Below are 26,902 nucleotides of genomic sequence, written 5' to 3' on the forward strand. Positions count from 1 at the left end.
CAGACGAGGATGTTTTAAACTCTATCTATCTATCTATCTATCTATCTATCTATCTATCTATCTATCTATCTATCTATTTATTTATATACGAGGGATAAACTACTGCATCCATCTTACGGACCTCACTGAAAATTAATTACAGCCATTTCAGAGGCACTTCTGCTAACTCCAAGAGCTCTAACCCACAGAATAGGATAAGATCTTGAGGTGGATGTGTGTCATGCAGAGATAGAGGTTGTGAAACTTGATTTTCATTTCAATGACTCAACTACTTGCTAGTGAAGGTGTCACTTGCTTTGGCTCTGATGTGTATTGTTACTGCTAACATACTGTCTCCACCTCAAGGAAGTCCTAAGGAGACAAATAACCCTGAAGCCATTCCAGGATCTGCCTTGAGAACTGTTTTGGTTCAAACCAGAACTACTCAGGTAATGTCAGTAATACAAGCATGGCTGATTTAGTGAAGCAGCAACGTGGTAAAGCCAAGAAAGTGGGGCTTTGAACCTGCTTAGTCAACAAAGCTATATAGCTTCTTTGTGCTGAAGGCAAAAAGGATAAGTTCCCAACAACTATTCTCAGGAAGCATGGAAAGGAGTCACAGAAAATACAGAAGAGAAGCATTCTGTAAAGAAATCCACAGCGATTTTGGGTGGGCCAGGAGGAGAAAGGTGCTCTGAGCATGCATTCCTGGCTAAGTGTTGCAGTGACAGTCTCCTAACTGCCAAGAACTCCTCTGCTTAAGCAGCAGTTGCATTTGGAAGTGTGAAGAAGTGATTTTGATGTAGAAGTTAAGAAATATTTTCTAGCTTTTTCAAAAATAAAAATTAAACATTGATTTTTATTTTAAACCAGATTCCAAATGCTGTCTGTTGAGTTAACTGGTATAGTCATGTTTCTCACTTACTTAAAATGTCAACTTGAGATCAGTTCTTCTATCCAGTATAAATTTGCTTTAAGTGCAGATCGATACACCTGATCAAATATGAACTATGAACTCCCTCTCTCTTCTGTGGAAATGCCAAGCAGTATAACTGAAAAAATCTCAGTACAGGAGAACCTGTTCCAGGTTACTGTGATGTGTACTAAATGGGTCTGACATGCCTTTGCAGGAGTAACACTAAAAGCACTGTTAGGAGTACAATGTGATGTGTGTGTCCTTATGTTTCTGTTGCTACCCTGTTCTCCCTAAGAAGAGAGAGTTTTGTACAAGAGGACATTAAGGGGTGGGATCTAGTAGGATACGTAGCTACTCAGTGTTGATTTGGACTTTGGACTTGGGTGACCAGAAAATCAACCACCCCAAGATTTAGGATTTTCTGGAATAAGGATCTTGGTGGCCACAACCCCTGCTGGTGTGCTAAAATAGGTGTGTTCAGACTGTAGGATACTCAGAACTGGTGTGTATTTTCAATGATTTGTAGCTTATGGTGCTGCAGTAAGCTGTAGCAAGATTTAACTAAGTATAAATAGTCTCTCTGACAAAAATTAGTGTTTCTTTCTTACCTTCCACATTAACCCATATTAAACTTTAAGTCAAAAGAGTCCTGTGCAGAACCTCGGTGGAATTACCAAACAGCCTTTGAATTAACTACTGTGACATAGTCACCACTTACAACATCGCTGATCGCTGTGTGGGGAGAGGAGCTGTACCTTTCAGGGCCAACTGGAACAATGCACTGTGCTGTTCTGAAGTTCAGCCAGGCCAGTTACTCTTGGATACTGAAGGACACAGACCCCTGTCTGGCTTCTTGGTGTTGACTGATTTCTGAAAAATGCAGTCTCGCTAGCAGCCTAGGCACCAGTCCAGAGGTCTGAGACCTGAAACATGCCTCAGAGGCCCGCAGTTGGTAGCAATGACAGGCTTTTCCCAGTGACGTGTTTACTCGGTGCTTAGGTACACTCAGACAGTCGACTGAGTAATTGACATAACAGGTTAGGTTGTAAAACTCACTTGGGAAAACAGCTCTACGGTGGAAAAAGAAATTTGCAAATTACTGCTTTCTAACTGGACTCTTACTAATGTTTCATGATCAATTCATTCACATCACTCTTAGTAAACTCTAGGAAACATCCTCTGCTCTGTGAAAAATGCATACTTTGCTCCTGAGTCACAATTTGGCAGCGCTGACAGTTGCGTGGGTTCTTTTGGAAGTGTACTTTCAGTCTGTAGTGATTAGTTTCTCTAAAATGAGTGCCAGAGAGTACTTTAGGGGGGTTACTTTAACAGTGTGGTCATGACAGATATGGGATATCAGAATTATGGATATAGACATGTGCACCACATTCTACTAATGACTGTTTTTTCTTCAACACTTACCAAGCATTCTATACATCCAATATATAAGTCATTACACTTCCTTGAGACTACTGATTTCTGGCATGCTCCCTATTCTCTTGCTACATGATGGAGAGCTTTCCTGATTGTTGCTAGCTACTGGGAGACACTTCTTTCTCTCAACCCTCCTGGGTCACCAACTATCAAACCTTGTGCAGCTTCATTTGAAGCACTGCAAAGTATTGGGCAGATAAACTCTTAGAAAACTATCATCTTTGTTCTTAAGATTGCTATGGCCTATGAAATTTCCCCAATTTAGCCAGTCACCTTAACACCCCTTGACTCAAAAACAGTGAAGGCAAAAGCAGATAAAAACAATTTTGCACAGCTAAAATACAGTTTGCAATGGCTTACAATCACACACAACAACAGGAATTGAAATTTCCCTGTCCAGCTTAAAAAGGGTTTTCTCTCCATTTATATTATCAGATAAGCTGGTAAACATTTCACAGCTTTCCTCTCTGAGAGGTCCATGGCTCAAGCCAACTCTTCATCTTGGTACTGACAACATGGAAGAAGTCAGTATGAGAATCCCTTATTATTTCCTTTAATTAGTGTTAATGAAACCAAGAAGGAAGAAAACAAACCCTTCTATCCCAAAAAATCCCAAGCTTCCCACTTGGAAAAGGGTAATGGTTCTGTAAGTCTGGATTGGACATCTCGTCTACCATTTAATAAGTAAAACATGCCTTCCCACATTTTTCCAAATCCTTAACCAAGCTGACAATTTGGAAATTTTTCAAACCTCAAATGAAGCTTCTTCTTATATTTCATTTTTATAATTCCTATTAAAATGTATGTCTACTTCAACTGGAATACAAATAAAATTAATGAATGTGGATCTTGAATAAAAGCAGAGATGGGGATAAGCAATTACTGAATATCCTATAGTCATCTCTTTGAGAAGTGACTAAAAGTAAGCTTACGGGAATCAAAGTGAAAGAGGTGAAGACAAGCAAAGGGCAAAAAGGCTCTGAATTTAAAACTGTGGACAAGGAAATAATTCCAGGGAAACTGCTCCCTGGAAAATTCGCATTTCTATGACCGAATAAGTTTAGTTTTACCATCAGACCGAACAGTGAGAACTGTATAGAGTTTCTACATAAACCTTAAGGAACTATTGTTTGAATCAAAAAAGTGGTACCCTGGCATAAGGGAAGGGATAGCTGATCAAACCAGGAAAAAAGTAAACACTTAGAATCATAGAACCATGGTTTAGCTTGGAAGAGGTCTTAAAGATTATTGCTACTTCCAACTGGAGCTTACGTGATGGCGAGCAAACAGAGCTCTGCTCCAAAAAGAGACTGAGCGACTTCAGGTGCTGGAATATAGGAATGGTGTCAGCAGGCACTGACATTGCCTGTTCTGGTAAATACCAGACAGAAGTGAGTCCGTGCACTCAACTCGTGAATGGGGTGATGGATTTGTCAAGGGCTGGTTTCACTTGTGCGACAATTCCCTGGAGCAGACAGAGTTAAGTCGGTCATGCCCTGGATGCACTGCGGTGGACGGGTAGATCTGTTTCTTTGAGGACATGAAATGTCTGCTCCCATCGGGTTGCCAAATGAAAATTAGCTCCACTCCGCGGCAAAGCGCATCGCTGAGCTGGCCAAAGGGCTCTCATGCTTTCCTAGGTCAGCTCGGTCAAGGCTTTCCATGAGTCCCGAGGGCAGCCTAAAGGAAAACTGCTGTCCACATTGCGCTGAAGTCAGCTTGGCCGCCCCGGGGTTACAGCCTGAAGGGGAACTAAATCCAGGCTTGAGAGCTAAAGGATGTGGGTTGATGCCGGGGAAAAGGGGGCTATCATGAGGACCCAGCTCGCCCTGTGCCCGGTGCTTCACATCCCCGGGGTTCAGCGGCGATGCCCGGACTCCCAGCCCCACGCCGGCTCGGGCAGCGGGCGGTGCGGGAGGCGAGGCGGGCCGGGGGCGGCCTCGGGGCGGGGCGAGGCGGCAGCCCCGGCTCCCCATGCGAGGCGGGGTGTGCTTCCAGCCCGCCCGCCCGCTATGTGGAGCGGACCGGGGCGGCCGGCTGGACGCGGGGAGCAGCCGGAGGTGAGGAGGGGCGGTGGGCGCTGTGGGGGCAGCGCCTCGCTCCCTGCCGAGGCTCGGCTTCGGCGTGACGGGGAGGGCGGCGGGGTGTGGGCTGCGGCGGGGCCCGGAGGCGGCTGGGCTTTCCTTTCCCCGCGTGTCCCGTCGCGCCGTGGCCCATTTGCCGTCCTTTGGCACCGTGGGGAGCTGGCGGCGGCGGGAGGGTCCCCCCGGGCCGGCGCCCCCAGGGCGGTCGGGGGTCCGCGGGCAGCGGGGAGCGGCTCCTCGGCAGGTTTAGGCTGCAGTGGCTGATGGCTTCCAAAAAAACCAACCCCAGCCCCTGGGTTTGTGTTACTTTTAGCCGTGTTTTGAGGCCGTGCGTGTTGCTGCGAGGTGTGTTGACACAGTCTCCCAACCTCTATTTGTGGCTGCTGCTGTCCCACCTTTCACGGCACTAAATAGCGTCCTTAGAAGTAACTTTTTTATTTTGCCTTTGTGTCTGCTCCCTCGTTGTGAGTCTAATTGTACAAGCCCAGGTACGAGTGCAGTGTATAAATAAAGGCTGTAGGAGTGCTAACGCTGCCACATTTTTTAAAGTACTTGTAACAGGAAGCGGGATAATGTTTGGCGTAAATCTTCTTGACCTAGTAAACGTGGCAGAAACTATTTCTGTATTTATTTATTGCATAAGGATGACCAGGAAAGGCTCCTTTTTTTAACTGTTCATATGACAAGAGCAAGGTTTTGGGTGATGCCTGCAGAAATACTTGTATCAAACCCAGCAAGGAGCTGCTGCTCCAACAATCCCAGACCTGTTCTGGCCGCTTCCTAGATATCTCTTGGCAGCAGCCTGGACAGCCATAGCTTGGTAGGAGTGAGCTATCCATTAAAAACTACTAAGCTGAATCAAGGTTCTGGTTTGTTTCCAGCAGCAGCTCTTAAGTTTGGAGAGTTTCTTCAGGGACTCAAGCAAGCTGCTGGATGTGTTTTGTTTTTCTTCTTGAGAAATTCAGCATCGTGCTCTCATTTGACTTGGATGATTTGTATGTGCTTGGATCCTCAAAAAACAGGCTAAAAGGTCATGAACAAAAGTTATTTTAGAATGCAGAATCTTTAATTGAGATATTTTAATTCACATGTTTTAAATTAATCCTTAAATGAGAAATACATGTTACTTTTTTTTTTTTGGTAAAAAATATTACTGATTTCCTCTCTCCCTCTAAGAATAATACTTTTTTTTTGTTAACACTTTGCATCACTATTTTTGATACATACAGTTTTACCTGCATGAGCCATTCAGGTCCTTTTAAATGCTTCTTAACAGTACTTTGAAATGATAATGGAAAATGAATCACTTACTTTGGATTTAAATAAAAAATGGGTGACATTAAAATTCTTATTACTTTACAATGACAGGTATCAGGAGTTGAAATGACATAGAAAAGTCTTCGAAGAGCAGACTGTGAAATTAACTCCTTCCACTTGATACTGAAAGAAGGTACTGTTTTTAATTTATTTGAATATTGATAAGATCTGCTTCTTTCAAGGTGGTTTGGATACTGTCATTGCCTCCAGTTTGACGTGGAAGAAGATGGATAGGTAGCACTTCACTGTACTAGGGTCAACCAGTAGTGGCCAGTTATGTACAGCTACAGATAGTATTTTTGTTTCCTTCCTCCTGTTCATTGGTGAAAGTTGGGGCAGTACCTGAATTTGAAGAAATACACTTTCTTCAAATTCAGATTTAGAATAGTTAGTACTTATCTCAAGGCTGAACTGGAATTTAGCTTGCAAAGACTGAACTGTTGCAGGCTTCTTTGTGAACATTGTTTGACTGTGTTTTGATGTAGCTTCAACATAATGCCCTGGATAATGGGTTTTCCTTAAAGGTACAACTTTTCTGTAGTTCTGCAACTTGTTAGGAAGGGAGACATTTGAGGTCCAAATTTACTGGCCATCATGTCAGTGTCAGAATACCCCAGTGGACAACCAACTTGACTGGTCTGATAACTGTGATATTTATAATTGATCACAGTCAGTTATAGATTCTGTGAGCTTCTTGAGAGTGCTTGTGCATCATGTTGTGTGACACGGTGTTTGTGCATGCCCCTGTAAAATGATCAACTGCATTCTGTTTATATGTTGAGTATGTTAGACAGGAAATTTGTGATCTCAGGAAAGTGGTAGACTTGAAACAAGTCTGTTAGAAATTTAACATGCTTTGCTGTCATGCTTTAACTGTTTTTGGTAACTTCAGCCACAAACTTTATAAGTGGTGTGGGATTTTGTTTGTTGTTGGCTTTTTTCCCCTTTATTTCTTAAAAGATTTCATGTGCATTTTTCCTTCGAGGCCATTAAGCTTTGAACTGAAAACAGTTTTCCAGACTATGTGTCATCAGTGAAACTGGAATTCTCTATACATGGAATTTTTGAGCTTCTGTCGTTGTATCCTGGGGACATTTCATAGTGCTGAGACTGGGATAGGAGGCACTACCAGGCTAAAGTTGTTGAGTATGTGATCAAACATCTGCTTTCTAAGCAAAGTTTGTTGTTTCACATTTGTGGATTTTGGGTAGTGTTTCTCTTTGTATTTCGTTTAAGAAAAAATGTAGAACCCTTGTGTGGTCACTTGAAACCTTACTGACCAGGATAAATATGCTCTGCATACTGTGAGGCATTGTAACTGCAAAGTTAGAGGCTTCTTCCTGTCTTTATAGAAGTTTTAGCTTTACTGCTTCAATAAAAGCTGTGCTTTAGCATACAGTATTGGAAAGACATCTGCTCTTGGTACTGGAGGCAAATAATGAGTGCAAAATGTAAAGCTTAACTTGTTGGATTGCTTAGTTGTTATTATCTTGCCCAATGTTTAAGTATTCTTTGTTTCCTTTTAGTGGTTAAATTAGTCTTATGAAGTTGCTTGCCACCTGTGTAATATTATGTTGTTTTTGACAGAAACTTCATTGTCCAAAGATCTTTGCTAGAATTCTTGGTCGATCTCTACTGCAAGTTTTGTTGTTACTCTATTAAGTCATCTCTCTAGTGTAGGGAGAGTGATGCTCTTGCTTTTATATTTTGGATGTCTGTAGAAAATTTGGTTTTGGATGTGTATGCTGCTGTCCAAATGATGGGTTTTGTAAACTCCTTTTCCCCCCTTCTCTGCTTTTTACAGATAAACTGAAACTTCAAGAATGACGATCTGCTCATTGGCAAGTCACAGGAAAAGCACATATAAGGCAACTGAATAAAGTCCGTGGTATGAGGGCTTTGTCAGATAAACTGTCCAAAAGAATATGTTAAAGTGTTGAACTCTGCTTTGTGTGTCCCTCCCTACTACCCCAACGCTTCTACATGTGAAATGTTTCAGAAGAAGGAGCTGGTGTGGCTTATTTGTCACTGAACTACATTGGATATAAAAGTAAGTCAAGGCTGACTTTTTCAGGGAATATCTTCTTTTCTTCCTGCCATTTCTACCTGGGTAGAAAGCAATATTAACTAGGACCTTTGCAATGAATGTTTTGCAATGGACTGCTTCAATCGAAACCAATTTGCTTTAGAGTGAGAAGCAGCAACACACAAAATAGTCAGAAGCTGAGGAAAGACACGACAGCTAAATGCAGACCTTAACTTACAAGGAGCTGTCAGAAGAAAAAGGATTTAAGTGTTTCCCAGCTGGCTGACAGTAGAAGGTTTGGGGAGATCTCTAATGACACCTTGCCAAAAAAATGCAGGTGCATCTGAGAGGGGAGTAGGACTTGGTTAAGGTTTAGAGGTTTCAGAGAAGCCACTTGCAGGCCATGAGGGCAGTGTGTGTCTGTTTAATCATGTCTTAGTTGGAGAAAACTGAAAACAAGACCTGAGGTGTGAAGTGAAACTACAATTATGGACACTTTTCTTTTGTGTCTGACCACAGCAATTCATATTAGCTGCGGTTTCTACACATTCGACTTTAGATGCCACTTTAAGTGCCAGGTCACACTAAAGTTAGTGTGCTTTTAAAGAATTGTAGGTTATCTGCTCTTAAAAGCAGTGATGCCTCAGTCATACAAAAACAGTTCAAAGAATGAAACCTTGTACATCTCTCTGATTGTGTCACTTGTAAGCATGTGGAAAGACAATCAAACTTGGTTTTTAAATTATGTGGTATAGCTGAAATCACTATGCTAGCATAATTCTTCTGTGCTTCAGGGTTGTGTGGGGATTTTTTAGTTAACTATGCTGGCAAAAGATAATTATATTTTATGCAAGAATTATTCCAGTAGAATAGTTCTAGTTCAGGAAAAGTTGTAGTAGAAAACTGAAGACTGAGCAGCTTACCAAATCCATTTTTTCCCTCTGCAAGATGACTAATGCTTCTTCTGATTTTTTTTTTTTTTTTTTAAGTAATGCAGGGTGCAGAGAACAGTGCAGCTTGAACAGTCTTAACCCAGCATTTGAAAATCTTCTGTTTTGCAGCAAAATATGACACCTGTAGTTTTGCTCATTGGTCATCTCATTCTACTGATACCTCTGTTCAGTGCTGGTAGGTTACATACTTCGTTGAAATTACTATTTTAAAAAAGAAAATCTGCAAGAGATAAGTTGTGTATATTTAGTAGGAAAGAGATATCAAGAGCAAGTAGTGGATCTGGGGTTTGTTTTTGCTTCAGCGTATTAAAAATAACTGAGTGCCTCTTCTGGGGTTGAAATTGCATGAGGGATGGCATGGACAAATAGACATAAGTTTTTAAATCTAGCCACATAAACTTGGGGTACTTAGGCTTTGATTAGCCTCTCCCTGTTTCTTGTGAAGAAAGTCCAAAATGATTGGCTTCCTTGACTTTGTTAGCTGTTGAATGCCTTAAGAAACATGCTTTATCTCTAGTCCTGAAAGCAGTACTGGGCTGAGTTTCCTTTACAATTAATTAGTAATATTTTTAAGATAGGCCTATTTTTTCAGTAAAGTTCACAACTACATAAATTAATGCTGCTTGTCTTGCTCCTCTTGGCATAAGCAGTTTAATATTAATGTCTCTGAATTAGTTTAAGCTACAGAGAGACCTACTTGGAAATCTTTAAATTAGGTGGTAGTAAGATAGTGATACTGAAAGGATTACTGAAGACTTTTTTTATTTTGAAATGGAATCTGTTGACTTTGTATTTATACAGTCATTCGACAGATTTTTAAAATCAGTTCAGCCAGATGTTTTGCAGTTTCATAGGAATTCCGTGTTGCATACAGAATCACAGAATGGTTTGGGTTGGAAGGGTCCTTAAAGATCATCCAGTTCAACCCCCCTGCCATGGGCAGAGACACCTTTCACTACACCAGTTTGCTCAAAGCCCCATCCAACCTGGCCTTGAATACTTCCAAGGATGAGGCATCTGCTTCTCTGGGCAAATGTATGCAGAAGTTAGAAAGTTTTACAATCTACTTCATAGCCCAGTGGCTAGCCCTGTGTTAAAATGGTATTCTCCAGTAAATTTTTGCTTGCAGATTTGGGTTCTTGATAACTTTTTGCAGTATCTGTCCTACTTTCTCTGATATTTTTTGGCTGATGTTTAAAGAAATGCTTGCTAGGCTGCATTATTGTGCCATGTCAACTTGTTACACAGACATAATTATAAAAATTCTGTTTATGCTGATCTTTTATATGATGTTCAGAATAATGGGCATGCTGGATAAAGGTGCAAATATAGTAAGGAAACAATACGTTATAGTCAAGACTTCTTAATCTAAATACTGTGCCTTTCCAGATTTTTTTTGTATTGTAACGTATTGGTTTACAGTCTTCTTGGATGTGTTGAGGTCTTGATATCATTCCATACTGTCTTTGGCTTCAGGTTAAGAAACACCTGTTTTTTTAACCCCCGTTTTGTTTTTGGCCCCACAGTCATAATGGCCAGAGTAGTGTCAGGAGCTCTACTCTGCTACTGTTTGCACTATGCTTTACATAGGTAGTATTCACACTAAGAATCTGGAAATTCTGCAAAAGTACTAACATGCTCAAATAACAAGGACATGACAGGTGAGTTGGGAAGCTTGGAGTTGCCTGGTGAATCCCATGGATCTAATACTCTGGTTTGTGCTGAGGGTATTGGACTTGCATGTGCTTGTTACCGAATACCTTAACAGAGGGAAGTTGTGGCATAAGCTTGTAAAATGTGTGTTTATGTCTTCAACCAGGAGGTGCTCAACAAACAAAAAATAATAGCCTTGTGATGTTTTAATGGTAAATTTTTACAGAAAGTTTATTTTCTAATTCTGTGTCACTTGGAATGGATATTGATACTTTTAAAACATATAAGTGTATAGATTAAAAGCATTGATAATTTTTATCTTTTTTTAGTAGAGGAATGTGTTCTTTGTGATTACTTCGTGCTTGTTGGAGAGCCTACTGCTATTACTTGCCCCATTATTACACTGCCAGTGCTTCACTCTAATTACAATCTGACGTGGTATAAAAATGCTAGTGCTACACCAGTAACTACAGAGACAAATGCCAGGATCCACCAGCGAGAGGGCTTGCTTTGGTTTATTCCTGCAATGCTGGAAGATTCTGGACTTTATGAATGCGGTGTAAGGTAAGGAAGGAAGGATGGAAACAACTGGGTTACTAATGCTTGCAAGTTTGATAATGTATTTGTGGAACTTGAGCATACAAAACTTTTTTTGTTTTAGGTAGAATGCTTAAACAGTTAAAAAGCACTATTTTGACCATGCTTTATACTTCTGCATGATGCCTTTCTCTTCCACCTATTTACCATTGCAAAAGTGGTTCATACAGAAGACTCTTTATCTTGAAGCAATCTCACTAACAATGTGAGGATTGCTTGTTTGTTTTGGATGAAGCATAAGGTCACAGGAAAACATCTTCACTGCTTCAACTTTTCCTGTGTTCAAATTGCTGTTTGATACTGACAGATCAGAAGAACATTTTGTTTTCTTCATAGAACATGGCTAAATGGAAGAAGGATCTAAGAGGAGGAAACTCTGCATTTTATGCAGTATCACTACACAGATTTTCTGGAGAGCTTAGCAACTTTTTGCGAATCTTATTAGAAATTTACAAATTAAAAGGCAGAAAAGCTTTCTTATGATTTATTTTAAAATATTACCAATTGTTACTGGTCAAAAATGAGAATGCTCTTGATTTGCAAAGCAATGTGCTGGACAGCTTTAGAGACAGTGAAAATGATGTGTCAGTAATACTACTCAAACAATCTGAGTGCACAGAGAAGAAATAAAGGGAATAGATTCTTTGAAAAGAATCTTTATCTAGCTTTTTTTGGTACTTTAAAGCTCTTGCTATATCTACAGCTCAGATTAGTGCACTGGGCTTAACTACTTCAGGTTGTCAGATCTTTTCACTGTGTGCTGAACAGGAAATTAATTTTGGGAAGACAGACAGAAACTGTTCCTTTCCTCATGGTCTTGCCACAACACACTGAGAACAGCCAATACAGGCTTTTCAGGTGGCCCAGAATTTGTTTTAGTAGTGTGTAGTTATGTGTAGTGGTGTGCATACAGTACACCAGTTATCCTGGAGGGGTTTGGGTTGTGAGTGTAGTAACAGTGATCAGCAGAAACTTCCCATGTCGTGGGCCTTTGCACGTTCCTTCTCCAGAGCTGACAAATGAAGCTGAAATTGGAAGTCAGAAGACATGTAATCCTCTCAAAGCTACCCAGTTATATAATTTTAACTTAGTCTTTCCTGCTATGCTTCTAGTTGCTTGAGCTATGAAATGTGTTCCTGTGGCCACCTCACATCCCTGGCTTGCATAATGTCAGCAGGACACAAAACTTGCTAATGTTCAGTTGTGTTAACTGTAGGCAGCATTTTGTGCATCAGTCACTTAAACCTTAACTGGAGTTCTGAGAAGTCCTCACATCCCCTCTGGTGCTTCCAGAGCAGACCCCACCTCTGCTCACAACACAAAACCAGAGCTTATTCCCATCTCTTGATCTGGAATGGGGGTGAGGGGCTGAGGATGGTATTTATGAGCTAGGAGGATACAGCAGGGGTGTTAGAGGCAAGGCCAGTGAAGATGCTGAAGTCCTGTCTGTAAACTGCTTGACTTGCTGGAAAGCAGGAACCTTTCTGTTAATGACCTGACTTGTCTGCTGTTCTGTTTACAGGAGCCTTAACCACTCTAACAAAAAAACTATAAATTTAACAGTTTTTAAGAATGATAATGGCTTGTGTTTTAATGGAAAAATGAAGTTTGAACAAAAAGTGATGAGCACAAATACTGGAAAGATTATATGTCCTGATCTGGAACAATTTAAAGCTGAAGACAATAATCAGCCTGAAGTACATTGGTATAAGGTATTTTGCATGTGTATTTCATATATACAAGATACAACATGTATTATTTAAAATGTCTTGTGGAGTACCTGGGAAAAGCTGCTTTTGGAAGGGAAGGTTTCTTTTCTGTACAGTTTGAGCAAGGCATGAGTGTGAATAAGTTTTGTGAAAATCTGGTTCATTTGATTATTTTATGTAGATAATAAGTTTTAAAACTTGTATGTTTCTGTAAATACAAGGCTTTGGATAATTATTTCTGTTTCTCAGAATATTAAGCATGTCCTATCTGTTGACTATGCTGTGGTATTCTTATGCTGCTTGCTTTGGTTCTATGAAAATACTCTGTAGACTGTGCAAGCTTAGAAACACGTATTTTGTCTGTGTTAAGGTAAAATTATGAAGTAGTTCAACTCTTAATTCTGATGCTGGTATTAAAGCAGCTACATGGGCCATATATGTAAAATAACCTCGGTGCTGCACCTATACATCTTTTGAGATGAAGGGTTTCTCCACTGCTTGTAGGTCAAGGAAGAGAAGGAAGTTTTTCGCTGTATTCACATTGCCACAGAAACCCAGACAACACAAGGCACTGCATCACAGTGAAGCAGGGATGCAGGCATGTATTCTCATAAACTCTGCTACATGCATAACTTCTATTACACCTGAGATGGATAACTGCCATGCTATTAATGGAGGCAGTGAACTAAAGCACAGCATTTGAAAACTGAAAGGATTGGCTGCAGGGATTTTTTAAAAAGTGCAAATGGAGCAAGATGTCATCAGGCTTCATGTTAGAGTGTAGTGGTGCTTGAATAAGAACCCACATAATGGCTTTCAAAAAAGTCAGTATTTGGCAAGTATTTTAATAATCAGTAGAGTTCAGTAACTTATTCAATTGTCAGGTTTTTAGTTCCCTTAAGTCACAAGTACTTTTGATGTATTTAGGAGTGTAAGTCTGGATTTCTTGAAGACAAGCGACTTCTTTTGGCAGAGGGTGAAAATGCTGTCTTGATTCGTAATGTAACCGTGCAAGATAGAGGAAACTACACGTGCCATATGGTGTACACCTACATGGGAAAACAATATAATGTTTCAAGAACCATAAGTCTGGAAGTTAAAGGTGAGTGCATGAGGTTAGTCTCTTTTTGGCTCTGCTGTAAATATTTGTATGCAGGCATAAGATACCTGGCATATTACCTTTCAACTCTGTGAAATCAGAGTTGCAAATCTTCTTTAATTAATTTATTCCTGAATATAAAATTAAAATACAGTGAAGGACGTTGCTATCCTTAAGGATTGCTTTTGGGGAAGAATTGTCATGGGGAAATGAGTACTGCGGGCTTAGGAATGAGAATTAGAGGAAGGGAGTGGTTACTGGGGTGTGAGGGCATTGTTTTTGCTGAAACAAATAATGGACCACTAAATTAAATACATTTTAAAATAGAGTATTTTTTTTCTGAGTCTATCAGAGCAAACCACCTTCTTGCAGCCCTGCTGGTGAACTTGCTTACAGAGTTCACTAGAATCTCGGTTGATGGGAAAGGAGATGTGACAAGCTGCATAAATACTATAAAGTTAAATCTTGCTGTAGAAAGGATTGGCTTACTGTTGCCACTTAGTTGTGCTTTCCTGCACACAGGATGTGGAACTGGCTGTCTCACTCTCCCAGTAGTGTCATTTATTGCTGTGTTCATTGTAATTGTGTCTTTGTGAGCAGTATTGCTGGTGACCTGACTAGTAACATGGTAGTAGTCCTATCAGAATAGTTGGCTGGAAAGAGCATGTACATCTTTTTAGATTGAATCAAAATTCTGACTCAGGCAGATGATATAAGAACAGTGGGTTGTTAGCGGCCAGTCTAAACATGATGCAGAACAATACAATTCCAGCCCAGTTTAAGCATGTGTTTATTTAAACTTTTACTTAAATAAATATTCACCTTATCTAGGAGGTCATTTATACAATCCCTCTTTCTCTTCCTTATCCATCTCTCTGAAAAAGTTAATTGCATTTTTTGGTTTTGTCTTTTTCTGGTTGTTTTACTGGGAGTTGATATAAAAGTAAATTTGAGAATTTATTTTTTAAGTATTTTTAAGGTAAGCTAAAGCCTTTTGTTAACTTGGGAACTAAAAGAGAATAATTTGGAGAGAGCACAGCAAATGTCTTATGAGATATTTCTGTTGCAAATTTGAAACTGGTAGTAAGTATGACACTACAATAGTACCAAACAATAAAACCAAAACCACTGTAAAACTGTCAGTTGAAGTAAGTTGTGGAACTCTTCCTGCCTGAAGTTTTTGATTTTTCTTTGTTTTGATTAGAAAAACCACCACAGATAAAACCAGAGTTTATTTATCCGAAGAACAATACAATTGAAGTAGAACTTGGTAAGTACTGACTATTTAAGAGGTTATTAAGTAAAACAAAGCTCCTGGTCTTTGTGAAATAACCTGTGAACAGTTCCATGGACTTCAGCAAGACTGGGAGATTAACATGTGGATTGAGGATATCTGGAAGACAGATGAGAGATGATAGAACATGATTCCCACAAGTAGTTTGTAGGGGGAAATAACTATGTGCCTAAGATTGGAGTATCTTGACCAGCAGTGTTGTGCGGGATGAATTTATTTATCTGTTAATTTATTTATTTATTTATTTATTGTTATTGTCATCTGTCCTTTCTACCACTTCTCAGTGTCCCTATCTTGATGTATATTCAGTATCTGTGGAAATATTGCCCCCCTGTTACATGGGGACTAGGTGAGACACTTTACAGGAATTTAAGGAAATTGGTTGGTTTGTTTGTTTTAAAAAGGCATAGCCATTCAAAAGTAATATTCTCTGTCCAGTACCTTTAATGGGTTACTGGAAGAAAAAAAAAAAATCTTTATTAGATGTCTGACTGTAGTGCAGAATATTTAAACACCTGCATGAACATGGAAACAGCTGTATGATTTTTGAATGAGAAATGGCAGGAGAAGGTTGTGCAGAAACTTAACAGTAAATTTATGAATGCATGGAAATGGAGAGCATGGAACATACATTTGAGGGTTTTTTTTCCTTTTGAAGAACTGTGCAACACACTAAACCACATCTTTAGAAAAATTCATTATCATGGTGGAAGGACAGGAGGGAAGAGATTGGGGAACATCTCTGATTCCTGTGCAAACTCTTGTTCAAGTAACTGCTTTGCACGTAAGGTAAAGGTTTATTCCATACTTTTGTTAGAGATTATTCCTTGGTAGAAGCATCTAGATCTGATGCGGTTCTAGGAAATGAAACACTAAGATCTTTACATAGGTGAACTGAGACAGCCCACCTTCTCCTATCAAATCATAACTTCTGTGGGTAAAATACAGAAGGAAAGGAATCCAAGAAAGCTGCTTACCTTCCTGTACGTGGAGCTCTCTGAGGTACATTGGAAACAAATATGTTTTGCAACTTGATTTGTGTAATATGAGGCATTCTGTAAGATCTGGACTCTTGGTGGCAAAGGACCTGAGTGACAGGTGAGCTTGCTCTGGGAGTAGAATGTGACAATATTCAGAAACCATCCCAGTGGACAGTGCTGGCCAAAAGACTCTGATGTGGAGTAAAGATACGCATGGTCCCTAAGAATGGGGTTCAGCTCCAGGGTGTAGTTGTCTGCACGTGGGTATCTGCATATGATCTAGCGTCCTTACCCCGTGCCGTTATCAACGGGGGCTCAACTCAGTTGCCTACACATGGAGTGCTGTTTTGAGCAGTCTGGCTACTCTAGCAGTGCAGATTTCTTTAAGATCTAGAGTCCTGTCTGACAACTCCATATAGATACCTTGGATGTTGCCACAGTGTGTACATGCAACTGATTTGAGCCCTGGAGATCTTTCGGTGGAGTCGGGAGAACCATTCAGTTAAGGTATCGACTTCAGTGCGTGGACTTCAGCAGAGCTGAACTGTGTTACTAGCTTAGACATCTAGCTTACATGTAGATGTGAACATTTAGACACCTGCATTTAGGGTGGGATTTATATCCAGGTCGTAGGCACCCAAACTTGGATTACAAATGGATGAGTTTTAGGACTCTGATTTTTCTTAAGGTATTTATTTTTTTTATATCCCTCCTGTTCCCGACTGTTCCTTAATCACTTGATCCTGCTTCTGTTACAAGACCTTCAGTTCCTATGTTTAAATGTTTTTTTGTAGGCTCTCATGTAGTTATGGAATGTAATATATCAAGTGGCATAAATGGCTTAATTCCATTCTGGCAAGTTAATGATGAGGATGTTGATATCTTTGATAAAACCTACAGGGAACAGTTTTATGAGTAAGTATCCTTATACATGGAATTATAAGTGCATTTGCAAAGCTGACCTCCAGTCAAATGTCAGTAGTCATTGAAAGACTGATTAGAAGTCTGCATCAAACACGGTATATTCTTTTTGCTTGGTTTTTAAAAAATGACATTGACATTTAATTATAAATACTGATGTATTTGATACAAATGTAATGAAGCAATCATATGTAGATTTTTATAATCCTGTTGTGAAATATAATTTTGTAATACTTGCTTATGCATTTGTTCTTAGGTGATTTTTTTTGATAATAGATTAAAGCCCTTTATCCTTAATATGGAAAGGATAGATTGTTCCAAAACAAAAAAAAATCACCAAACCTAGTTTTATTTGTGAAGTCGGTTCTTTTCTGAGTACAGACACATTTGCTAATCCTCAAGAACACAAAGCAGAAGCTCTTGTTGCAGGACATTTAGATTTGGATTTTTTATGTTCAGGAGAATATAATTAAGCTGGTAAAAGCAGCAATTCTTTAGGGAGAGCAGGACTTTTCACTCAGTAGCTGGTCTATGCTGTAACAAAATGTGGATGTACTCTTTTCTTTCTCATTGTATCAATCACTGCTATTAAACATAACCCTTAAAATCTAGTGCGAAGAAGAAAAAAAATCTCAGCTGACTAGTTCACATTCATGGAGAAGCATTGTCTTCTCCACCAAGTGCTGTCACCAGTGCAGATTATGGCTAGAGAGTTAGGCAGCAGACTGCTTTTAAAATTACCTACTTCATTCATCTGTATCTGGCCTCTACTTTGTCCTCAGGTTCTTTAAGGGGGAATTACTGCTTTCGTTATAGATCTGTATACTTCTTGTTTGTCTATAAATGCCAAGGCCCCAGCTTATGGTCTCTAAGGCACAACTAAGTCCATTATTCTTCAGGACATGAAATTTCTTATCTTCACCAGTGTAGCTGTGTGTAACTGTTTATAGTGGTAGTATCTTCAGCTTCTTCTGAAACCTTATTCTGCTCTTAAACACATCTTCCTGGAAAGCATTTAATATATTTAAGTTAAAGCACTTCTCTCTTAAGATTTGTGGCTTGCTTGGAAGTGATCTCCATTTCTAATCACTACCCCGCCAGATAATTTTCCCATGCCAGAGATGGAGATGTGCAAAATACATCCTGTGCAAGTTCAAAGCAAGTTATCCAATATCAGAAAAATTAATTGCAACATTAATGTTTTATTTCATAAAATAGTAGCAGTTCCTCAGCAGTTAAATTTGTGAAGCATTCTCTGTAACAACCTACACCGTAGCCATGGCCAACAAAATAGACTTGAGGCTTACACCTAGGAGGTAGCTCCTGTGCTGGGATGAAAGTTAAAACTGACTCGAACAAATCCAAACGTGTTGCAAAATGATGACGTTTGTATTGGCATCCCATGACAGAATTTGCTGGCAATTATTTATGTAATAAAAACTGTTTCTTCACGGTGTCCTGCAAAATGAGTTCTCTTCCTTGAGTACATCAGGTAATAGTATTACTTTGATATGTAGAGTGGAATGCCAGTTTGTATGTACCTTCCCATTGCGGCCTCTCTCACCTTATTCTTGTTAATCTATCTTAGAGCAGGATGGTTTTAACAGGATATCATACTGTGTCTCCAAGCTTTTTGTGACAATGGCTGTCAGACATAAAGGTATTATTGCCATGTTTGTTGTCATTTCACACAAGGGTGAATTTTGTTCATCACAATTTTCCTAGGTGGTTGTCACCATTGACTGTGAGCAGTGTGGGCTTTGGGAGTCTGTTAAAGTGCTTAGAAAGGTCTCTGCTTCATCATCTGTGTAAAAAATCCTAGAGGGTGATTTTTCTCTTGTCACTTTTATTACTAGGTATTACTGGTTTATATAGTCTTTCATTCACGGAATCACTCAGGTTAGAAGGGACCTGTTGAGATTGTCTAGTCCAACTCCCTTGCCTGGGCAGGGCCAGATGGAACAGGGTGCTCAGGGACGTGTCCAGTTGATTTTGAATATCTCCACAGGTGGAGAGTTCACAGCTCTGGGAAACCTGTTCCCGTGCTTGACTATCCTGATAGTAAAAAAGTGTTCAGATGGAATTTGATATGGAAAAGTGTTTCAATTTGTGCTCATTGCCTCTTGTCCTGTCAGTGGGCACTACTGAAAGGAGCCTGGCTCCCTCTTATCCACTCCTCCCTCCCACTGAGTATTTATGCACATTGATGAGATCCACCCCTTGCCCATGAGCCTTTTCTTTTCTAGGCTGAGCAGTCTCTGCTCTCTCATATGACAGATACTCCAATTTCTTAACATTTTCACTTCCTTGCACTTGCTCCAGCAAATCCATACATCTTGTACCAGGGAGCCCAGAACTGGCCCCACTGGCTCCAGGTGTGACCTCACCAATAAGGAACAGAGGGGAAGGATCGTTTCCCTTAACCTGCTGGCAGTGTTTTTCTTAGTGCAGTCCAGGATGCCTGGGGTCTGGTTATCCCTCCTCAGATGCAGGATTTGCATTTTACTTTGAACTTCATGAGGTGTCCTGTCAGCCCATTTCTTCAGCCTCAAGGTTCCACAAGATGGCAGCTCTTCTATCATTATCCCTTTGAGTTTTGTATCACCTGCAAAACTGCTAGTGGTGCACTCTGTCCAACTTAGCAAAAAAAAAACCAAAACAAAACCCCAAAAACCCCAAACCAACCAAGAACCCAAGATCTTTTCTATTCATGAAGCTGTTTGTTAAAGAAGTCTGCTTACTGTGCTTCACTGGCTTCTGAGGTTTATAAAGTTAAAAAAACGAATGTTCTTGTGTTAGTGGATAGATGAATCTGTCCCATATTAAGTACAGATAGTCGGTTTCCATACAGATGTTTCTTTTTTACCCCTTTTTAATGACAGAGAGGGGTTGCCTCATGGACTTGCAGTATCTGGAACAAAATTTAACATTTCAAAAGTGAAAACAAAGGATTACGCTCACAAATTTTTCTGTCACTTCATATATGGTTCTCAGCAATTTACAGCCTACATCAAATTGGAACGCCCAGGTAAGAGATCTCTTCTTAATAAAATGGTGACCAGTATACTTACTTCTCAGTTGGTTTGACAACACCCTACTTAGAGCTAAAGCTGTGTGATAAAGGGGGCAGTGCAGCTCAGTACCTTTTGTGAATTTTTTGCCATATTCTTAGCAAAATAAAATAGCACTTTGATTTGCTTTATCCTCTCACATTCAGTACTTTAGAAAACAATAATTAAAGACTCCAATTTATTTGAAGCAAGTAGGAGACTTTGGTGGAATACTTTGCTTCATTTGACATACTTGTACCTAAAGAAGCACGTGGATCAGAGGATATTGTGTGTCTAGAAGAGCAGTGGAAACGGTCACTTCTTTAAAAGAGCTGGGTAGAAGACATAGCTTAGTATGGAACAGACTGTCAAAAGAACATGAGTGTGTATGTGGACCTGGTTGTTCTATTATACCATAACAAATAATGGGGTGAGATTGCTAGGAGAAAGAAAAAGAATCTGTATGGTAGGAAAAACAATGTAACAATGGTAGTAATAAAGAAATGGAATAGATTGCTTGGAAAGGTTATGGACTTTTCGTTACTGACTGATACATGTGCTGTGTTAACCACTTTCTAGATAGGCTTATGCATGTAGATTGAGAGCATCCTGCCACTTGGAGACCCCGGTCTGGTGCTCAGAGACTAGGATAAGTTTGACTTATTCCTAGCAAGCATAAATTTTTGGTTTTAGTAGATGAACTGAAAGATAAAGTGAGCTTTGAAAACTTAAATGCAAGGCTGAAGAAATGAATTCTTTTTATTTCAAAACAGATACAGATACAGACAAGCAAATCAGATGTTCTAAGTACATTTTTTTTTTAAATTTAGCTGCAGAAGGGCTTCTGGTGAGCTTGTTTTGATTTGACTTTGTCAACTGTGAGCCAATCCCCTGACAAATGTTCCTCCCAAGCTAACCTCTAACTGGCTGCATTGTAAATAAATCATTGACTGAAAGTGGATCTGAGCTCTAACTTACTACATAACTACAATTTCTTCATAAAGATTATCAGGGTAGGATTTAAACTCAGAAACTCCTTAGTATGCATTAACTAAAAAATGCATTTTGTGGAGGGTGTTTGTATGAGAACAGTAAATAAGAAGGGTCAATGACAGGTCACTGAAGAGGCTAGAGTTGACTAGTTGGTCTGGGGAGAATAGCATGGTCAGGAAAACACCTTCCCACCTCTGACTTCCTTGCTTTCTGACAGATAAAATTTTGTACAAGAATTCTCACTCTACTACTGTGCTGGGATATGCATCAGTAGTTTATTTTGGTGTTTATTTTGGTGTTTGGTGAAAAGTAGCCTCTTTTCGTCACATTGATAAGGTATTTTTTCTCTGAAAGATAAAAGTAGGCTTGTCAAATAAGAGTATTTGCAGAAAGCACATGTGAAAAAGATTCACCTATTCATTCATTCCTTCTTTTTTTTTTAAAATATTTTAAAGACTAAACAGTTTTGCCCATTTCTTGTCTTCCCTGATTCTAGTTTATAACTGTACTTTATTTGTTTTCTTTTATTCCACTTTACTGCAGCACAAAACATTCAGGGTTACTTAATTGGAGGAGGAGTTTCCTTGGTATTTTTAGTATGTTTTACTCTCTTTATCTACAAGATCTTCAAAATTGATATTGTGCTTTGGTATCGGGACTCCTGCCATCCTTTCCTGGGTAAAAAAGGTATGTTTGTGTAACAATGCTGACTGTTGTATTGAGCTTCCATCTTCCTTTGCATAGCAGTGAGTTAACTTCATGGAGTGTGATTGGTCTTCCTTGGAAATTTTGAAAGGATAATATGTTTTTAAGATGTTTAGAATTAGTTCAGATAACAAAAGCATGATAAACAATGATTCAAGTGGGGCAAAAAGCCCCAGAGTTTAGAGATTTTTGTTTGTCCGTTTGTTTGCTTGCTTGCTTTTGTATCTTTAGAATTCATCTTTATATGTCCTATTGCTCATTCCTTAGTTTCAGATGAGAAGATCTATGATGCTTATGTTCTGTATCCAAAGAACAGAGAGAGCTGCTTGTACTCATCAGATATTTTTGCTCTGAAAATACTTCCAGAGGTCTTGGAAAGACAGTGTGGATATAACCTCTTCATATTTGGGAGGGATGATTTACCAGGAGAAGGTAAGCTATCTGAAGACAAACTAGACTTGAGTTTTCTTGTTGACCTGCAAATACAATTTAGAAACAGGCAATCAGGTGGGATTCTAAATATCTCTCACCATCAGATGAACTATGATTCCCTTACTCACTTTGATGGAGAATGAGAGATACAGCAACCAGGTGCTTCCACAACCTCTCTTTATCTCAGCCTAGACATTTAGACATGGAACAATGTTGAGGGGAATAGGAGTTGAAATTTTGATTGTGAATGATGACTAATGGCAGGAAACCTGGAAAAGTAGGTCTCATGAGCAGTGTGAAAAAAGCCTATTGCTTTGAGGTGCCATTTAAAAGGATGATGTCTGTTGTTTCATTTTTATTTGCTCTAAGATTTGCTGTCAAACGAGCAGGATGCAATAAAGGATATAATGGATGCTTAGACAGTGCAGATGGAAAAAACCAAAATTACACCAAGTTACCAGGAATGATCAGCTGTATCAAAGACTATTTGTCCCTTGTAAAAGTTCTTAGAAAGCCTTCCCTTCCTTACAAGACTTAAAAAATCCTTGTGGATTAAAAATCCTCGGTGTGTATGTGCGCATCAAATTTAGTATCCGAGACTGAAAACTACAAAGCCTGTCCCACTGACTGCTTCCGTGAGGTGAAATGATTAAAGGCTTCTGAATCCTTCGGGTCTTATGACTTTAAAAAGATAATACTGAGACTGAATAAATTTGAAGAGTAGGCCAAAACCAGAAGTTTTTTATTTAAAAAACAGTTGTGTATGAACCTACTTACATGAGGTGGCCCGTGGATACTCTTTTTTTTTTTTTTTTTTTTTTTTTTATATTTGCAGGATTTTGGTAGTGGTTTGAGGAAGAAGGGTTCCCTGAGAAGTAGAATTTAAAGTGCTGCTTAATTTTTCCAGCTTGAAAAAATGCAATAATCTGTTCTCAGGGTTGAGCCATGTGGCTTTTGTGTGGTATTTACCATATCTTACTGTTTGAGACTTAATTGACTGGCATGACATTGACGGGAGGATTCTTTTCTTTCTCTTCTACTTACATCTAACAAAAGCAGATGAGCATATCAGAACAGGCTGTTTAAGGTAAAAGGTCCTGTGGTTCTGGAACTTGGTTTTTTGCATTTGTACCTATGATGGCAATAAAATGGCATTAGCAAGATACGTAGCAGATAGTTGGCAGCTCTCCTTTGTTTATGCAAAACAGGAAAATAGACATGCAGTCTGATGGGGTCACATTGTTGCATTGACCAAATCTCTAGGGTTGGCTAACCCAAGGTAACTGCTTGCATGCTCGTATCCTGTCCCTATTTGTGATGTAAAGTGTGTTGGCTTAAATATCAAACAATGAATGAGCCAGCTGCAAAATGTTGGTAACATAACGTAGAAACATACAATCTTGTTTTTGCACAACCTTTTTTTTTTTTTTTTACAGCTGTGATCAGTGTTGCTGATGAAAAAATCCGTCAAAGTAGAAGAGTGATAATTGTTTTAGTACCAGAGCCCTCCTGTTATAGCATTCTAGAAGATGTGTCTGAAAAGCAGCTAGCCATGTATAATGCTCTTATCCAAGATGGCATTAAAGTAATTCTCATTGAACTTGAAAAAATACAAGATTATGCGATCATGCCGGAATCCATCAAATATATTAAGCAAAAGCATGGGGCTATCCGATGGAAAGGGGACTTCTCAGAAAGGTCTCACTCAGCAGGTACCAGATTCTGGAAGAAAGTGCGCTACCACATGCCGTCCAGAAAAAGTGAATCTTTGTCAGGATTGCATTTGTTACCAAAAGACTTGAATTCACCTTAAGTAACAAAAGGGAAATGACACTTAATGACCGATTCAGTTCACATAGTTGGTGATGGACTGACTGAAAGTCACACGCATCTGTTTTGTGCAATCTTATCCAGATTTTCTTAAGTGAAGGTACTACAGCTTTATCTACAGATGTGAATCTTTTTTTCTTCTGGCTGGATCAACAGAACAACTTGAAATATCATCAGTAGCACATGTAGGAAACACACGAGTACTTTTCCAAGAATTGCACTGTGATTTGGTGGAATTCTCATATTGTTGAAAATAGAAGGCAAAGAAACTATCAAAAAATCCTCAGAAAACTTGTTTTTTTACAAGTAAAGTCTGGACATGAAGAGAATTATATTAATTATAATCATGATATTATGGAATGGGCATGGTTGATGCCAGTAAATATTTGTTTCATTTTTTTTAATGACACAAAACTTTTCTTTGTTGCAAGTTTGTTATTTGCCTTGTTCGGTTTACTGAAAGATAAATTCCCCCGTGGTACTGCCTCAGTGTGCTATCGTCCAAGAGAAAAGGTAAGAGACAATCCCAGCCCCCCCAGAGTGCTGTTGAACCTAAAAAAGCATACTCTTCTCTGGTCTTTTTTTACATTTTAAAGAACAGTGCCATTTTTAGTCACTTGTCGCATATAGACATCAGAAAAATACCTTAATAATGCTTTTTTGAGTCAAAAAATTAATCTCCACTGGACTTTTTTTTTTCCAATTTAGTGGCTTAATGTATTTTTTTACCCAAGTGGAACAATTGGCTAATGACACAAGAGCCTCTCATGGGGCTACAGGATGATTGACTTCATCTGCCTTACCTTAAGGACCACATCAACGGGCTTCAGGGCTCCTATTTCTTGTGGGTTGCTGGTGCTGAAGGAGAGCAGATCTTTCATCCTGTTCCTGGCCAAAGGGCTGGCTCTAGCATTTGTCAGCTCTGAAAGCTGAAGCTGGCTGAACAGACTAACGTGGCAGAAATTGTCCTTTTCCTTGGGTTAATGTTCTCGCAGATTAGTGTGTTCCTGGCTCCCAAAGGCTTCAGAGTGCAGTCAGAGAAGTGTGATGAGACCATGCTTTTCAGCTCCAGATATTCTTACAAAACAGAGCTAAAATAGCATTGCTGCTCAAGTACTCCTTGAAGTGAGAGAGAGAGAGAGAGAGAGAGAAATGCCTTTTGTTATCCCCTGCAGCTGCTTGCTTTTGTCCTTTCTCTCTGCCCTGATGATGTAAAGAATCAGCGGTGACTGTATATTGGAGGCTGCAGTCACAGTTTTCCAAACAGCTGTTTGGGAAATGAAGTTGTTAAAACTCAGTGTGTATGTTGAATCCTTTATCTTCCATTTTAAAGGTTTTTTACAATATTAGGTATCCCACAGCTGTTAACTCTGAAGTTATGTTTGACTTGTGTGTAGGCAGTGACATAGTTTGCAACGTTCAGTTCTTTTTTCAGGGCAGGGAATTGACTTGATTGATTAAAAAAATTAATTAGCAGGCCTCTTTCATGCTATGTTTATAGCTATGAATTTTATAGAAACGGGAGATGAAAGCCAAATTGCCTGTACTTTTCAGTCTGTCCTTGAAAGTTACCTTTTTAAGCGATGAAATCTTGTTGTATATGGAAGCCTCAGGATTTTACTGTTACTGCCTCTAACTGCTGCTTGCAACTCTGAATTCCTATCTGTGTCCCTTGCAGCACTTTTTGCTCTCCTCCCATTTAAACTCCAGCCTATCTTTTCCCATACTGTTCCCTTATCTTGAAACAAGCAACTTACTGTTATATCAAACTCCATCACTTTCCAAACTCTCCTTGAAGGTTGTTGCTAATACAGTATTAGGCAGAAATTTTTCCTTTGGTATCTCCACTTGTTCATCTGAAAAAAATCCATGTTCTGCATCCTTCATCAGTCATCTATTCATTTGGATACTGCAGTATTAGCTTTTTCTTCTTTCACAGCTCAAGTATTTTTCTTATGCCTCCATCCTCAACCAAACAAAACTGCCTTGTGTTCTGCCTGTTAAGTGACAAAACCAGTGGAAATGGATTCCTCTCCCACCTAAATTGCTTTGCTTGCCTCAGTGTATGCTGGAGACTTGAAACTCTGACTCTACAGACAGTACCTTCTGAGCTTTGAGTTGTGTATGTGTTTGGCCAGAATAGAATAAAAATCTCTTCATTTCAGGACAGGAGGGGAAAAAAGTGCGTTTGAAACATCAGACTATTTCAAACTGTCATGGTGCTGAAGTGCCATGTCTGTATAGACCAATGCAAAGGCTTATAGTCTCTTCTCGTTCTTGTTTTAGTCATGAAAGAAGTGTCAAGGGAGAATCAGTCCCAGTCATGAAGTACCACATTCACTTAGCTGTTGCACACAGTCTGCTTTCAAATATGCTGTGTGTTCAGTGGCAGCCTGTTGTAGGGTAAAAGAGCCTTAAGGTCCATCTGAAGTTACTGAGAACCATCTCAGCAAGGCTCATTGTTATGGTTCACATCAATAGAAGAATTATATAGGACTGAAGCCATATGGTTTGGTCACAGAACTCTTCTGTAAGAAGATCCCTGTATCAAATGTGAAGACCAGGCACTGGCAGTATGGTATTTGTGCTCTGAGAACTAGGGTGTAATACTGACATTGTGCTTCCACCTTGACAGCTCACGGTATGCAGTCCAGCCAATAGAGTTCCAGCAACCTCAAGCCTCCTGAATTACTTCTGCTGACTGGAATAGATTGAATGGAAAACTGCTACTTGTTATCCCTACCTTTAGGGATAGGAAAGTTATTTTACTGAGCCAAAATACTGGTTTTTAAAAAATATTTGTTCCTTTTGATATACTTGCACAAATGATGCTAAAGTTTTCATGTGTGTTATGTAAAGGCACTTTGAAGAAAGGTGCATTTTTAAATTCAATAAAGGCACTACAAAGTTTTTTCATACGGCACTGTTGT

At 39.4% G+C, this 26,902-nt stretch overlaps 1 protein-coding gene across 5 annotated transcripts; it reads left to right on the forward strand.

Moving 5' to 3' along the window:
• The first annotated feature begins 4,278 nt into the window (after positions 1 to 4,278).
• Positions 4,279 to 26,902, forward strand: IL1R1 (interleukin 1 receptor type 1). 5 transcript variants are annotated; one of them, XM_051806954.1, is made up of 14 exons: positions 4,279 to 4,389; positions 5,782 to 5,863; positions 7,535 to 7,784; positions 8,746 to 8,884; positions 10,692 to 10,926; positions 12,482 to 12,671; positions 13,596 to 13,770; positions 14,972 to 15,037; positions 16,836 to 16,956; positions 19,845 to 19,990; positions 21,549 to 21,692; positions 21,978 to 22,142; positions 23,579 to 24,485; positions 26,608 to 26,902. In XM_051806954.1, exons 4-13 carry the CDS (start codon positions 8,824 to 8,826, stop codon positions 23,953 to 23,955), a joined length of 1,680 nt encoding a protein of 559 aa, XP_051662914.1. In that variant the 5' UTR covers positions 4,279 to 4,389; positions 5,782 to 5,863; positions 7,535 to 7,784; positions 8,746 to 8,823; the 3' UTR covers positions 23,956 to 24,485; positions 26,608 to 26,902. The 5 variants fall into 5 exon arrangements, with proteins under 5 accessions (XP_051662914.1, XP_051662912.1, XP_051662911.1 ...); XM_051806952.1 differs by having other exon boundaries at positions 7,535 to 7,780; positions 8,743 to 8,884; XM_051806951.1 differs by having other exon boundaries at positions 7,535 to 7,780.

This window comes from Manacus candei, unplaced genomic scaffold (assembly GCF_025592945.1).
Source record: "Manacus candei isolate 608988 ecotype Guabito, Panama unplaced genomic scaffold, ASM2559294v1 h1tg000069l, whole genome shotgun sequence".
NCBI classification, from domain to species: domain Eukaryota; kingdom Metazoa; phylum Chordata; class Aves; order Passeriformes; family Pipridae; genus Manacus; species Manacus candei.

Bases quoted from the DNA above. Each gene is read 5' to 3' on its own strand.
- IL1R1 (XM_051806954.1), top strand. From the start codon at position 8,824: ATGACACCTGTAGTTTTGCTCATTGGTCATCTCATTCTACTGATACCT. The intron at 12,672-13,595 runs GTATTTTGCATG...TGATGTATTTAG, and splicing joins CTGAAGTACATTGGTATAAG to GAGTGTAAGTCTGGATTTCT. The intron at 15,038-16,835 runs GTAAGTACTGAC...GTTTTTTTGTAG, and splicing joins TACAATTGAAGTAGAACTTG to GCTCTCATGTAGTTATGGAA.